This window comes from Podarcis erhardii, assembly GCF_964252035.2.
Source record: "Podarcis erhardii genome assembly, chromosome: 6".
In the NCBI taxonomy this organism is placed as follows: Eukaryota; Metazoa; Chordata; class Lepidosauria; order Squamata; family Lacertidae; genus Podarcis; species Podarcis erhardii.
In genome coordinates this window covers 99,207,807-99,222,036 of record NC_138510.1, presented here as the reverse complement: position 1 = coordinate 99,222,036, position 14,230 = coordinate 99,207,807, and the positions used below count along the sequence as shown (strand labels likewise).

The 14,230-nt window shown below is 44.9% G+C and overlaps 2 protein-coding genes across 5 annotated transcripts in view; one reads left to right on the top strand and one right to left on the bottom strand.

Annotated features, from left to right (window-relative positions):
* The window catches only part of TSEN15 (tRNA splicing endonuclease subunit 15), a 30,461-nt gene extending 30,118 nt beyond the window's left edge, over nucleotides 1-343 (bottom strand). For all 4 annotated transcript variants that reach the window (XM_081867403.1, XM_081867402.1, XM_081867401.1 and 1 more), the window contains exon 1: nucleotides 203-343. In XM_081867403.1, the coding sequence (XP_081723529.1) occupies nucleotides 203-328 (126 nt within the window). In that variant the 5' untranslated portion in view covers nucleotides 329-343. The remainder of the gene's footprint in view (nucleotides 1-202) is intronic.
* Nucleotides 344-4,297: 3,954 nt separating this feature from the next.
* Nucleotides 4,298-14,230, top strand: part of COLGALT2 (collagen beta(1-O)galactosyltransferase 2) — a 60,348-nt gene continuing 50,415 nt past the window's right edge. Inside the window, exon 1 of the mRNA XM_081867327.1 lies at nucleotides 4,298-4,653. Within this exon, the coding sequence (XP_081723453.1) occupies nucleotides 4,394-4,653 (260 nt within the window). The 5' untranslated portion in view covers nucleotides 4,298-4,393. The remainder of the gene's footprint in view (nucleotides 4,654-14,230) is intronic.

Below are 14,230 nucleotides of genomic sequence, written 5' to 3'. Positions count from 1 at the left end.
CCGCCCAGAGATCTACGGAGGAAGGGCGGGACGCCAGCTTAATCTAGTCAAGAGCTAACCGGGCCTCCCGCGCCCGCCCCGCCCGCCCGCCTCTCGGCCTGTTTCCCCGGGGCCCCCGCCCGCCTCGGTCCCTCCTCGCCGCAGGGCAGGGCAGGGCAGGGCAGGGCGGAGCGAGCGCGGGCCGCTCCCCGGCTATACCGACCGCAGGGTGATCCTCCCGCCGGCTCCCGCGGAGCGTCCTCGCCGCCGCCTCCGGACGGGACGGAGCGGCGCCCGCCGGGAAAGAGCTGGGGCCGCCGCGCGCGCCGCTTCCCGCCTGGCCCGCCATGGCCTCTCGCGCGCCACGCGGCTTCGCTCCGCGCGGTGTCTCGGCGCTCAGGGTCCCCCGCGGAACACGCGGCCCGCCGCTAAGGTTCCCCCTCCCGCCCTGCCCAGCGGGCGAAGCGACGCGGCGCGGCGGCTCCGTCGCCCGAAGCTTTCCTGCGAGGCGCCGAGTATCCAAGGCGCCTGAATAGATCCTAATTGAAACTGAGTTTCAAAGGAGGGGTTTTTGCGGGGGGGGGGTAATCCTTTTATGAGGGAGGAGGAGGGTAGTCATTTAGGGGGAGAAAATTAAATTTTACGCATTTTTTCAGCGAGTGGTCTTAAAAATATGTTTTGAGTGTGAAGAATCAAAATCTACTTTTATTTTTGTGAGTGGACTAATTTTTTTTTTAATTTTACATTCTGAAAATGTAAAAAATAACAAATACTGATAACAATGACAATATATAATATAACTGGAAGTACTTGGCAAATCATTTTTAATGATTTCTATGCATTTTTACCATACTTTAACTTAACAAGCAAAGCTAAATTATATTAATTTAACCAAAATTTCTTTTGAATTCTCAGGTCACATTACAGCTTTTTAGCACCCCACATTTGGGGAATTTGGAAGTTGAAAACTTTCCCCCAGCAGGGAAGCAGAAGCAGCCCCCCCACCATCCAGCATCATTTCTTAACTAATACTTATTTCTCCCTAAGGTTTCTGTAAAATGGTGAGCTGCCAGTTTAGGATTGCCAGCTAACCAGACAAGCAGCCCTTTGGCCAGTGATATTTTTGATGGTGTGACCAATGAGGTAAAGCCATGCTTCTCAGTGGGGTTGTGCTGTGTCTTCCTTGCTAAGCATGCTCCCTCTGCAGAGATCCTTGCATGCGGCATGCAGTTGTGGTCTACGAGTCAGGGCACAAATCCAATGCACGGAAAAGGAAAATGGAACAAGATTATCTCCCAAGTTTGACCCCTCCAAAACCAACACACAGGGAAGCATCGTGCAAGGAAAAAGCAGCAGCTCTTCCCAAACCACTCTGGCAGGGCCAGCTCTGCCGCAAGGCAAGAGAGGCAGTGGCCTCAGGCACTGATTGGGGGTTTCATGGAAAGGAGGCAAGCGGCTTGCTTTTTAGTTTATTGTTGTAGTTTTACTCCCAGGGAGAGGTGCTTGTGGGCTAGTCTGGCTCAGATGCCAAAGCACGTTGGGCATTCTTTCGAACTATTCCCTTTGAGTGGGGTGGGGGGTGCTCGAGGTACTTGAGCAAAATGTCTAAGTCATGAGTGGCCTTTTGAACTAACTCAAAACATTCTGAAGGCATACTTTGAAATACAGTTTGGTAGACAAGCTTCTCAGCAATAGCACAGTTTCTGCTAGTATTTTTTTGGAGTGATAAGTCTAATACCAATGTGAGAAGCCAGTGTATTTGATTTTTACAAACATAAAACAGCAGCACTTAAAACATCTGTAGCTTCACCAGTTCCCCCATCCCAAATCTGTGCTATGCCTAAAAAAAAATAACTGACAGATTATACGCTTAACTCTTTAACAGATTATATACACTTAATATACTTAACCGTTAGGTTGAGACCTAGTGGGCTGCAGCCTGATCTAAGGTGGCTCACAACAGAAGCAATACCACCATGCAAATATATGGTAAAATATTCAGAAACGGGTCTCCAAATGCATGCTTGGGTTAAAAGTGTGTTGCGGGTCTGAAATGGTTGAAGATACCTGCTCTAACATCAATGCCTCTTTGCTGTATGTTCTGCCTCTTGAGTATACAGTTCACATACATTTTCTCAGCAGCTTGTTTAAATGGGTCATTATAATTCTTGTGCCCATGTTGCAAAGTGTCTTCCTTAATTCTGTCTGCTGAATTTCATGGCGCAGGAAAGTTCTGAGCCAGAAGATTCCTGGTTGATCTGTAGTAACTCTGGATAGTGACAGCTTTACTGCTATAGATAAATAGGTCTTCTCCCTCTGAGGATGAAGAGGATGGTGCAAAGCTGCCTATGAACAATTTTTTGAACTGCTCTGAATTAAACTTGAGAAAGAGCATAATAAACAAATAAATAACATCTGTCAAGCCCTGTCATTGCAGCAAACTTTACTGCTTCCACAAAAGTGAAGATTGTTTAGTTCACTCAGTTTTGTGTTTCGTGAAAGAAATTCTAGAAGTGTGATCTTATTAAGTGCCTCCTAAAAATAATCCCACAAATTGGCAACTCTGAAAAGGCTCCTTTTTGGCTTCTGAGGGTCATTTATTGAAAGCATAGTGAGAAGAATGAAAACATGCTACTGTTTCTTGAAGGAACTGTCCCATACATCTGCTTCCTGTTGCAAGGACTGCCAAATATTTTAGTGGTTCCACAGAAATCTGAATCTTAGTCTGCAATCCTATACAGGCTTAACTGGGAGCCTCCTGGAACTCAGTGGTCGGTGGTGGGGAGATGCTTCCTTCTTAATCAAAATTCTCTGGTCATTTGCTTGAGTTATCCAGCTGCTCTTACGTTGCAGTCCTAATTACATTTGTTTCGGTGAATGCATTGGGTATGCATGCATAGGATTGGGCTATAAACTCTAGATCGGTGCTTTCCAAACTGTGTTGCGACACATTAGTGTGTCGGCCGCAGTGTGTAGGTGTGTTGCACAAACACTCCCCACGCTCCTCACAGGGCTAGAAAGGGATTAGTTTAACCTCTGGTTTGCTAGTGAAACAGAATTACTGTGTTGCGAAATGATGCATGTCTAAAAAGTGTGTCACCAACATGAAAAGTTTGGAAAACTCTGCTCTAGATTATGATTGCTTTCTAGCAGGGAGTAGACTGGGTAGGTGGCTTAGCTAGACAAGTACTGTAGGCCAATGCTATGCATGCTTCCTGGAAGCAGTGATTCCCAACAACCAAACACAAAATCTCTACAAACAAATTAAGAGTGAATGCTCATTAAACAGCCAACCACTGTCTAGTTTCCCTACAAATGTATCAGGCTGTATGTTCAATAAACAGGCTGTTGGGAAGCATCCGTAATCACATCCTTACAGAACCAGGTGTTCATTGGGGCTTGCAATGTGCATGGGGTTGCAACCTCAATGCCAGGAAAGTATATTATAATCCTTAGCCATAAATGTGCAGATAGAGCAACTGAAGTCAATACAAAGCAGAAAAGCCTCAGTGCCAGTCCAATCTCTTATTTCATTTATTAAGGCAGAGGCTTCATAGAAGGTTGGCTCCGTGTAGGGGTATGCATATGCAGGATTCAGCCACCATGGCCTTTCTAGGCATTCTGCCTAATGAGGTCGTTGAGTCCGCAGTGTCTCAGTCACTCTTGCAGTCCTAGACCCCTATACCTGTGGGAGTAAATTCTGTGGAAGTCAGTGAGACTTCCATGCAAGAGGACGTGCATAAAGAGGATGGTGCTACAAGGGGCAGAATTCTGGATCACAACTTCTGACCCGTGTGTCATTTTTAAAATTATTTCCCCAGGTAAAAAGCTCGCTACATGTAGTACACTAGCTCATGAGTGAAAGGACAGTGTGGGGACCTCTTTTTTCCGACATGCATGGAGCTCTTAGTCGTGGGAATCTAAAAAGAACACAGCCACTGAGCCACCGGTCGCGTGAAATTCCACCACCACATTGTGCTCCCGAGTCCACTAGCAGTAATTCGAAGTGTGCCCGGCGCAATCCGAGCCCAATAGGGATCAGAAGAAAAAGATCATCTGGAAGGTTTGTACGGACCTATCCCTTCTTAGCGTTACTTATGATTAGTTTTGCAAAAAGCTCTCTGTCGTTTAGGAGGTCGGCAGAGGAGGGAATATGGGAAGAGAGGAGCACGCGTGTTTTGTTTCCCCTTGCTCCACGAGCGGAGAGCTTTGCCCCCGCCAAGCCGCCTTTCGCCGAGAAGGCACAGCCCCCCCCCCTCCTCCTCCTCCTCTGAGCAAAGGAAAAAGGCGAAGCGGGGGCGCGCGGCAGCCCGGTCTCCTCTCCCTCCCTCCCTCCCTCCCTCCCAGCCTGCTCTCCAGGTAGGCGCCTCCCGGCCGCCGCTGCCAGCAGAGGCTCCTCGCGCTGCCCCGAAAGATGGCTGCGACCCTCGAGCTCCCTCGCCGCCCTGCCCGGATCCTGCTGCTGCTGCTGCTGCCCCTCTGCTGGGTCTCGGGGCTCCCCGGGGGCAGCTGCTCAGCCCCGGAGCAGCTCGGTCCGGATCCCCTGCCGGAATCCGCCTTGCAGAAGCCCACCGTCCTCCTCGCCCTCCTCGCCAGGAACGCTGCCCACTCCCTGCCCCACTTCCTCGGCTGCCTGGAGAGGCTGCGGTACCCCAAGAACAGGATCGCCCTCTGGTAAGTTGGCCGAAGGCGCCCCCGGAGAGACGGGCGGGGGGGGGGAGACCTCAGTGACCTCATCCCGACGGAGGCTGGGCGAGAGAAAAGTTTCCAGGTAGCTGCATCAAGGCTGGAGGATGGATGGAGAAAAACGTGCGGGTTGGTGGCAGTTTGCAGGCAAGGTTGCCAACTGATCAAGGGGCCAGAGTTCTACCAGGTCTGCTCCTGTGCCATTAGCTGAAGCTGGGTCTTCAGAAATCCACAGATGAAAAATTTCACCCTGTGATGGAAGCAATATTTTTGTCACCTTTGATGTTGCCTGCATAGGATGTTGCTGTTAAAGATCCGGAGGCGGGGGGGGGGGGTGAGTAAAAGACTGGAAGCACCTGGTGGGATGAATGAAAGGTTGAAGGAGGTGAGACGGGGGAGGCACAACCAAGCAGGGTGGAAAATCTAAAGTTGCAATTTGTAATCCTATGTATTTGAGAGCTAACCCCCTGAACTCACCGGGACTTGCTTCTGAGTAAATTTACTCAGGTTCACAATGGTTTACTGGCATATACGAGTAATGTAACAGACGTGCATGAGTCTAAAATTGGGACTTAGTCTTGCCGTCTGCAGCAGTGACTGCATACAGGAAGCACAAGACAGATGAGGAGCATCTTTGTGGCTCAGAAGCCCGTTGAGATTCATCATGGCTGCATAGATTCTTGATCTGCAAAAGGAAGGGGGAAGGCAGACGTCAGCGCTCAGCAAGGCTGTGGGCTTCTGGAATTGGGTTTGACAAGCTGTTGCTACTAAGCAGTTTTCAAATGAATGAGATGGAAAAATTATAACCCTTTTTTGCATGCTCTAACTGCAATACCTGGTTGTCCCCAAGCAATTTATTAATAACTAGGCTTTTGCAGCTGTTGCTTTTGCATAGGGAGAGATTTCTTGGAAGCAGTTAGTCTGTGTGTGTTTTCTGTCCCTGTCAAGAGAGAACTGTGTCTATTTGTGAGTACCACTTCATCATTCAGTTACGTCTGTCACAGAAACCCCACTGAACATCACCTTGGCTTGTTCTGTTGGGTTTCTGTGGGAGACTGAAATCACAGCAGTTCCCCTCTCTCCTTGCCCCCAATGGGAATACAGTAGCTGTACAACTGTCTCCAGAAGTATTAAGTGCAAGAGGTAACTCGATCTCCAAGCCATGTGTTTGGGAGGGTAGGGCACATGTGGTAGAAGGAAGGACCGGCCTTGGCTAACTGTAAGGGAGTGAAGAAGGAGGAGCATAGTTTCCAAACAAAAGCGGCAGTGGCTGATGGGGCTTGCTGTCACTCTTCAAAACAACTTAGTGGGGTTTATTGCAGGGGGCTATGTTCACACCTGTGCTTTAAATGGTTTCCCAAATGAAAAAAGCACATGTTCCAGTATGATTCCCCCTCCCACTGTACATAGATAAGGATCTCTGTGTATGGTTACAGACTGGCAACTTGCCAAAAGCCAGACCATAATATCCAGCTACATCATAAGTGGAGTGATTTAAGTTGTGCATCTCGTAATCCCCGCCCCCGCCTCTCTCATGACAAGTTTGTTACAATGTGCTAAATAGCCTCGAAAGGCAGTCATGGTTCCAAAGGACTTTCTTTCTTTCAGTAGTCTCCGTCTATTGCACAGGTGGGTCTGCTGGTGGATATCTGGGTGGTTTTCAGGAAATAACCAAGGATTTTTTACTCCCAGTTGTTAAACAAAAGAAAATCCTAGCCCCCTTCCGCCTGCAACTAGGCTGCTGAAATGAGGAGAGCTTTGGGGACTAGGAGGGGGAACCAGAATGGGGTTTTTGTGTGAAATGCATGTACGTAATCTTGGTTCTAAGCACAGGTTCCTGGGCTGTCTGGACCCTTGAAGATGTCTGGTTCTACCCTGTATACACACTATACCTTTAAGCACATTTGAAACACTTTATTTCCCTCAAAGAATACTGGCCACTGTATTTTGTTAAGGGTTGTTGGGAACTATAAAACTATGATCCTCAGAATTATTTGAGGGTGAGAAAGCATTGAGAATGTGCTTTAAAGGTACAGTGTATAAAAAAACCTACTAAGTGTCTGTCTGCCGGCCTCGCTTTCTAAGCCACTATTTTTCACATGGTTTCAGCTAGTAGTGGGTCTTGAGGTTCTAGGAAGAAAATAAAGTAGATTTCACAATCTTGAAGTCTGCACACCCCTGATGTCTTGTACTGATTTGTTGGTGAAACTGCCAAGGTGGGGACACCCAAAGGAAGTGAAGTGCCTTCCAGGAGAAAAAAGGATAAAAGGAACATTATGCCACAATGGGAGGCCAGGATACAGGTTATCATCTTTTATCATATTCCACAGTGAATATGTGTGCTAGAGGCATTCATCTTTTCATATGGCTAAGTGTTGTAGAAAAAGGGCTCGCCATGTGGTTGTAGGTTCCCTGTACCAGTGGCACCACATCGGAAATGGTCCTTTTATTATTTTTATTAGGTGAATTAATTAGAGCAGTGAAAGTTCCTAGATCAGGATGTCATTTAGATGAAAAAATTAAAACAATAGCTCTCAGGCTGTGGATGAAGCTATAAAGGGTTCACATGATGGACTGTAAGGCCCAACCCAAACAGAACTGCATCTCCTGTAATTCATGGGACTAAACCTGATGGGCATATCTGTGAGGGTAGCAGACAGGGTTTTCTGAGCTCAGCATGCAATTTTAATTTAGGCTTCCTCTTCATGCTGCAGACCTTTGTCTGGGGCTGAGAGTAGCTTTCATTAGCAAATAGGTTCACCAGCCTATGACCCTGGTGCTCAGATCGAAAGTCCTCTGTGTGCGTAGGTGAATCACCATGAAAAATCCTACACTAGAAACCAGTAATGTGCAGTAATATCTGTGTTACTGAGAGCATTATAATACTTGGGTTTGATGATTTTTTGGTGCACAGTCCTTCACGTAGTTTAATAAAGATATTTATGTTACTTGGTGTTGTAGAACTTCCTTTATCACTACAGTCTCTGTTCTGGGACATTACAACCAAAGATGCCATGTCTTTCTTTTCTGAACAGAACCAGCACTAGTCATCCCCAATTTTTCTCACAGTTTGACTTTTCTAGTGCCATTGCATGGCCATCTTGAAACAGTTTACAGTTTGCACTGAAAAAAAAATTGGATTCCCTAGATAACATGGAATAAATATACATTACAAATGTTGTTAAAAGTGTGGTATGGATTTATCCTTACCTTTTGCTTCATACAAAAGGAGTCTCAAAGTGATTTTAAATGGATAGTGATGTCCAATAAAAATACAATTAAAACTAAACAAATTTGGGCATTAGGACAGCCTCTAGGTGAGGAAGCATTCTTTTAAAAAGAAACCTGGACATGCTCAAGTCTATTTGGCCTCCGATGTTAGAATTCTTGTAAAAGTAACAACCGTGTTTGATTGCTGTACCAAGAAGTTCATTGGGAGCACCTAAAACACAGTGGAAGAGCACCTGTTTTGCATGCAAAAGGCAAGTATAATGATGCCAGTGCATTATTAATTAGGAACTTGGAAATGTTCCCTTGGAGATGAATGTGAAGTATGCAAGGTCACAACAGTAAAATATAAACAGAAAGAGCATTCATGTGCTTAGTTGTTCTTTTTTTAAAGCAGGACTGTCACATTAAGAAGGAAAGATGCTCATTAATCATAGTGAGCTTCGAAGATGGAGAGAGCAAAGCTTTTTCTTGTACCATTGGTCCTCAAAATAAATTTGCATTGATGTATTTTCTAAAAATGCAAGCAGAATATTTCTTTCCCCATTACCTGCAGTTTTAGGAGTATGAAGGTTGCTGTTAAAGGTTCTGTGGCTTTAAAAAAATCACCTGGATGACTTCTTTAAATTTTCCACTGACATCTTATAGACCATTAATATGCCCATGAGAGTACTGTATTCTGAACACTTGGATAAAGTACAGCTATAGCATTAGAACCATAAAGACAATGTCGACAGAAGTCCAGGTGGTATGTAATTCCATCTTGGGACGAGGTGTTCTTAATAGAACTATAAAAAGAATAAGATAAATATATTATTAAGCCATTCACATGTTTTTCTGAATTATAGTCTTGGCGGAGTTCAAACAGCATCACTATTTATTTTCCCTTTATGCCTGAGAAAGCAGCATGGCAGAAGGGGGAGCAGGTGCAGATGTCTCTATCACTACCTATGTCAATGCTAGGTCCTATTGCACCTTTTACTGTTTGCCTTGCACTCTGAGAAGACCACAGGAACCCCAGGAGAGAACAGGTGGCAGCTTTGTAGAAAGCAGCTGGCTTCCCGCTAGTCTCTACTGTTGTAGGAGAGATTGGGTTGAGAGATACATCTTTGCTTCTCTGAAGATTGAACAACTCGTTGCTTGTGGAGAGAAAAGAGGGACACAAGAATGGATAATGGGTAGTAGCTGCAGTGTACAATTCCTGTGACTAGGTGCAGAGAAAAGGAATAAAAAAGAACATATTCAGACTGGCCTTTTGTAGCTTTAGTTTTTTTTGCTCAAGTAACTCTCCAACTGCAGAACTTGTTTTTAATTACTTTGCAATTTGGTACCTCAGTTTTCGAATGTAATCTGTTCCGGAAGACCATTCGAGTTACGAAACGTTCAAAAACTGAAACTCAATAGCCGACAGCTAGGCTTCAGGGTTTTGCACTCAGTGGAAGTCGCGTTTCCTGTTCTACTTCCAAGGCGTGTTCGCAAACCAAAGCATTTACTTCCAGGTTTATGGCGTTCGAGTTCCAAAACGTTCGTCAATGGAGACATTAAAAAACCGAGGTACCCCTGTATCACTTGTTTTACCAGTCTCACGGAAGTGTTAGCATTATCTGTACCAGTCTTAGTTTTCAGGAGCTAATTGGATTTGCCCAGATTCATTGTACACAGTTTTTCCATGGAGTACCGCCCATACCAAAGCCAGGAGAGTCAGTGGAGAAGACAATGCCATAGGGCATGGGAAGCCTAAAGTCAATTGTTTAGTATTTTGAGAGGGTTCAGCTGCAATTTCCGTCCTTTGCAGTGATGCTTTTTAAAAAAAAAATGTTTGCATTTAATTTCCTCTCTGAGTCAGTGAATATTGATGATGTTCCCTATTCAGGGGTCAGTTAAAGGCTAAATGTGGTCGTTTTCCATAGCTAAATATGTATGGCTTTTTAGTGGCCCTCTTTCCTCAAGGCACATATGGACGGTCTTCCTGTTGATTTTGCCTTTTTGCTCTTACCATGTTTTATCAAGTGGCAGGCAGCCTTCTCAATATCCTGCATTTCAGTTTTGAAGTACTATGTGAAGACTTCCTTGTCCTGGTGACCATCTTCATGTTCAAACAGGAACGGCTTTTTTTTTTTTTTTTTGGTATTCTCAGGGGGCTGTTTTGTTTTCCAGGTAGATATATTCTGTGGGCCAGAAATGCCACAGAAACCTGCCTCACAAGTGAAGGAGTTACAATAAAATGCAATATGTCACATACTGAATTCTGTGAAATTCAAATTGTAATACAGTGCAATAAAGTTGAATATATGAAGAAGCAATAATAATACAATTAAAGACCACACAGAATCTAGCACAGCACATTACCATTGCTACAACAATATCAAGTTGTCCACAAGGAGCCTCAATAATTTTCACGGGGGGAAAGTTTGGGAACCATTGCTCTAGATGATATTGCTTCACACGGTGGTGGAATTGGCAGTGCATAAGCATGGTCACCAGTGGCTCACCCCTTCTTGTGGCATGCATGTGGGGCAGTGGGTGGCTGCCTGCCTGTGCTGTGCTTTTGCAGAAGATGGAAACACCACTTTCTGATGCTGTTATCTCCTGCAGAATCACAAAGGAGAAGGAGAAGAAAAAACATCTACAGAGAAATGGGGGTGGTTTTCTCTCCCGATAGTTAGGCTGAATTCTACAATTAAGTCCACTGGTGCAGAATTTAAAAATAAAATTGCATTTGCACCTAGCCCTAATTAGGATTTGGTCTCCCCCCCAAAAAAGTATAGGAAGGGTCTATTCATCTCATCCATGCACCCCAAAAAGAAAAATGATATATTTTGTATGTATGATGATAACCCAGACACTATCTTTTTTCCTCTCTGGCTAAACATAGGCACTAAAGGAATGTTTTTGCCTCCCTCATCCTCTTTTGGTATCTCAGCAAGCAAAAGTTGCTCATGGCAGCAATCTGTTCTTAATTTAATGCATAGTGGCCAAATAATAGCTTGCAACATCAAAAAGCATAGAAGCCCCTGCTGCGCCACCACGGACAGATGATTAGCACTTGAGCAGAGGATCAAAGGTCCTGCTGACTCTGCTGCCCAGTAGCCACCTACTAGCAGAAAGCAGGCAGGAAGGCAGGTAGAAAACAGATGTGTTTTGTAGTATTGTTGATTCGGTGTAAAATGACACTTTTGGAAGGTTGTATGCCTGGGAACCTGCACATCCCTTGCACCACTGCTTTTAACCCTTCTTTCTCCCCCACCAGCCACATATCTGGATGTGTATTTGTCCGGTTGAAAGAGAAAGTGTCTGAGGAAGAGGGTTGCAGGGAGAATGGTGAGGCAGGATCTCTGCCAAACATGTTGCTTTAGCCTCAGTTTCAGAGAGAGAGCAGCAGTCCATAAATGGCGGTATAGTATTTAATTGTTAAGATTTTAGACTGGATGTTAATATTCTTCCAAAAGTCAATATTGGTTGGTCTCTCTCTGCAGTTTCCTCTCTTTCCCCCACCCCTCTAATTGATTTGAGTCCATGAATTATTCACTGCTGAGCTCCTGGAAAAAGTAAACTGTTGCGTCCCAAAGGTAATGGTAGTGGACATGTGGATAGGTTCCATGAACTGTGAAGGTATAAATCAGACTTGATTGAAGGAGCTGAATGTGACTCCCAGCAAGAGCTGAAAAGAGGAGTCGATGCAGGCGAGGGAGACACGGAGGAGCCCAGCAAGGAGTTACGGGGCCTTCCTGGGCCTGAAGTTGGCTGCCCCTTAGATAGAATCACACATCACAGCTTGGATTGGGACGCCCATCATCCTGAAGTGGCTGGGAGCAGGAGACCTTCCAAAGTATTTAAATTTAATCAGACCCTCAATATAGAAAGGTTAAAGGAAAAGGAAAAGGACCCCTGGGTGGCTAAGTCCAGTCAAATTCAACTCTGCTTTCAGGCCGAGGGAGCCGGCATTTGGTTTGCAGTCAGCTTTCTGGGTCACGTGGCCAGCATGACTCAACCGCTTCTGGCGCAATGGGACACCGTGACAGAAGCCAGAGCGCACGGAAACAGCATCTGTGTGTTTTCCAAAGCACCTAGTCTCAAAATACTGCCTCCCTCCATATGACCCCACTGGGCCTGCAATCATCCTCTGAGGCTGTTTTTTGTGTGTCCCTCCCCAAGAGAGGTCCAGAGGATGGACCTTTTCTGCAGTGGCTCCCAGGTTGGTGCCTTCATTATACACCTTTAGGCGCCAGGTGAAAATGCTCCTCTTCAACCAGGCTTTGGGCATACTAACTGTTATGTACTGAAGTTCTCACCCTGGGCCAGCAGGGGGATACTGTAGATAGCTTATAGTTTATAGAATTTATAGCTTATAGAATCAATATAGGTTATAAACTTTTTATAGGTTATAAACTTTTTGGTGAGGGAGGGTGTCCTGCCTGATTGTAGGCTGAGGTACAACTTATTTTTATTACTTATATAAGTTATAGACTCAGGGGTCGGATGTGGATGTCTTTCTGAATTCGTGCTGTACCTGTTGAAGCTCTTGCAAAGTAGCAAGGAGCCTTGGTGCTTTCTGAATGGCTGCAAACCCAAAAAAGGTCAAGAGGGAGATTCCCCCCCCCCCATCTTTCCCTCAAACCTGGTGAAAAGTAGGAGCTTGTCCCTGATGCGGCCTGCACCTATGAAGACCAAATAGTTGCCCTTGCCCCTAACAGGCTGCTGAATATGTTTGTTTACCATGTTGCATTTGTCTATTATTGATGAATCGTCAAAGTCTCTGAGCTGCCTAGAAAATGGGATAGGGAATTTCACTGTACAGTGCGGTAGAGGAGTCTCTGACCTTGTCAGTGGAATGCTGGAAGTGAACCGGAGGCTTGTCCACACTCAATATGTTTCCATCTGTTTCACAATGCAGAACAAGCAAATAAAGTCCACATAAGAGGCATCTAAGTGTCAGTATGATGCTCCCCTTTTTGTACAGCATTTTGAATTGTCTGTTTACAATATGACTTGTGTAGATCTGTGTTTCCCAAACTTCTGAGAGCTGAGGCATGCTTAGTGGGGTTTTTTAATTTTAAATAAAACTGGTGGCATGATTCACTCTTGCACTCAAAAGATTTGCTTTCAGAATGTCTAAGAACAAAATCTATCATTCCATAGAGATGCCCTCATTTCTGAATGGGCTGTTTGGATAGGTGTGTCTTGATTCAAAGGAGGTGAGCTCAGAACAGTGACTTGTGCAGAAGAGACACCTGTTAGCCCCTTCTAGGAACAGATAACTAGTACAGCTTTTAATTCAGAGAGATTGGCCCATCCTATCACACCAAATGTTGAGATGGAGCAGAATTAACCACCTTCAGTGAAGGCCAATTGAAATGAAATAAGGCAGGAGTCATTAATCATGCAGAGACTCACTGGGTAGCCTCCTTGTAGGAGTATAGTTCAGGCTTGCAAGAACTTTTAATTGCACAAATTGGGAATGACTATTGCAGGGTATGACAGCAGGAGTTCTTTGGATTTGTTTAATCCTCTAACTAAGTCTGTCGTTACATTTATGAACACTTTTATAATGGGCTGTGTGAGCCTTGAGCAATAAATTCTTTCAGACAGCTTTTTTATTATGATTTTTTTTATAAACAGTATCAGGTTACTGGAACAACCTGGCAAAGGTCATTTTCTGTAGCTCACACGAGGGTAATAATTGCCCTAATACGCTTTGTTGAACATTTTTTTCCTGGAACCGGAGACCATCAAATTACTCATCTCAAAGTACAAAATCTGGTTCAGAAATGGTCTGACTACATGAAAATCTTAGCTGTATTGAGCACTTTACATTCACTTGCCATGTATTTTCCTTAATAAAGTCCAGGCTAATCTGGAGATTATACTGATAAGAATGGAAGATGTAAATAGGGTGATTCCGTTTTGGCGTTAATGTGACTGGTTGTTGTGCTCATAAAGCAGAATGATCTTTCCAGTGAGTTGGTATTTCAGGCCAATGAAGTCATAGCTGTCTGCCCGGCAGTCTCCAGCTTGGAATCATTCATGCAAAATAAAGTTATTGCCAGAATTTCTCTTCACATACCTGCATTTGACGGAGGGCTCCTTGAACAGGTCAAGAAAGGTTTTGTTTGGTCAGTGGCATTTTCTTGTAATGGGAATCTTCCTAAGACAGATCTGTCCTAAACCGCAAGCAAGAGAGCACACATGAGGTCCATTTCACAATCCATGTAGCACCAGGGCTACTTAAATCTGGCTCAGTTCTAGAAATCAGACTAAACAAGCTAGAGGCAAAGCTAGATAGTAAGTACAGCAGTTTTGGGGTGAAGGATGAGTCATAGCAGATCAAATAGCCACA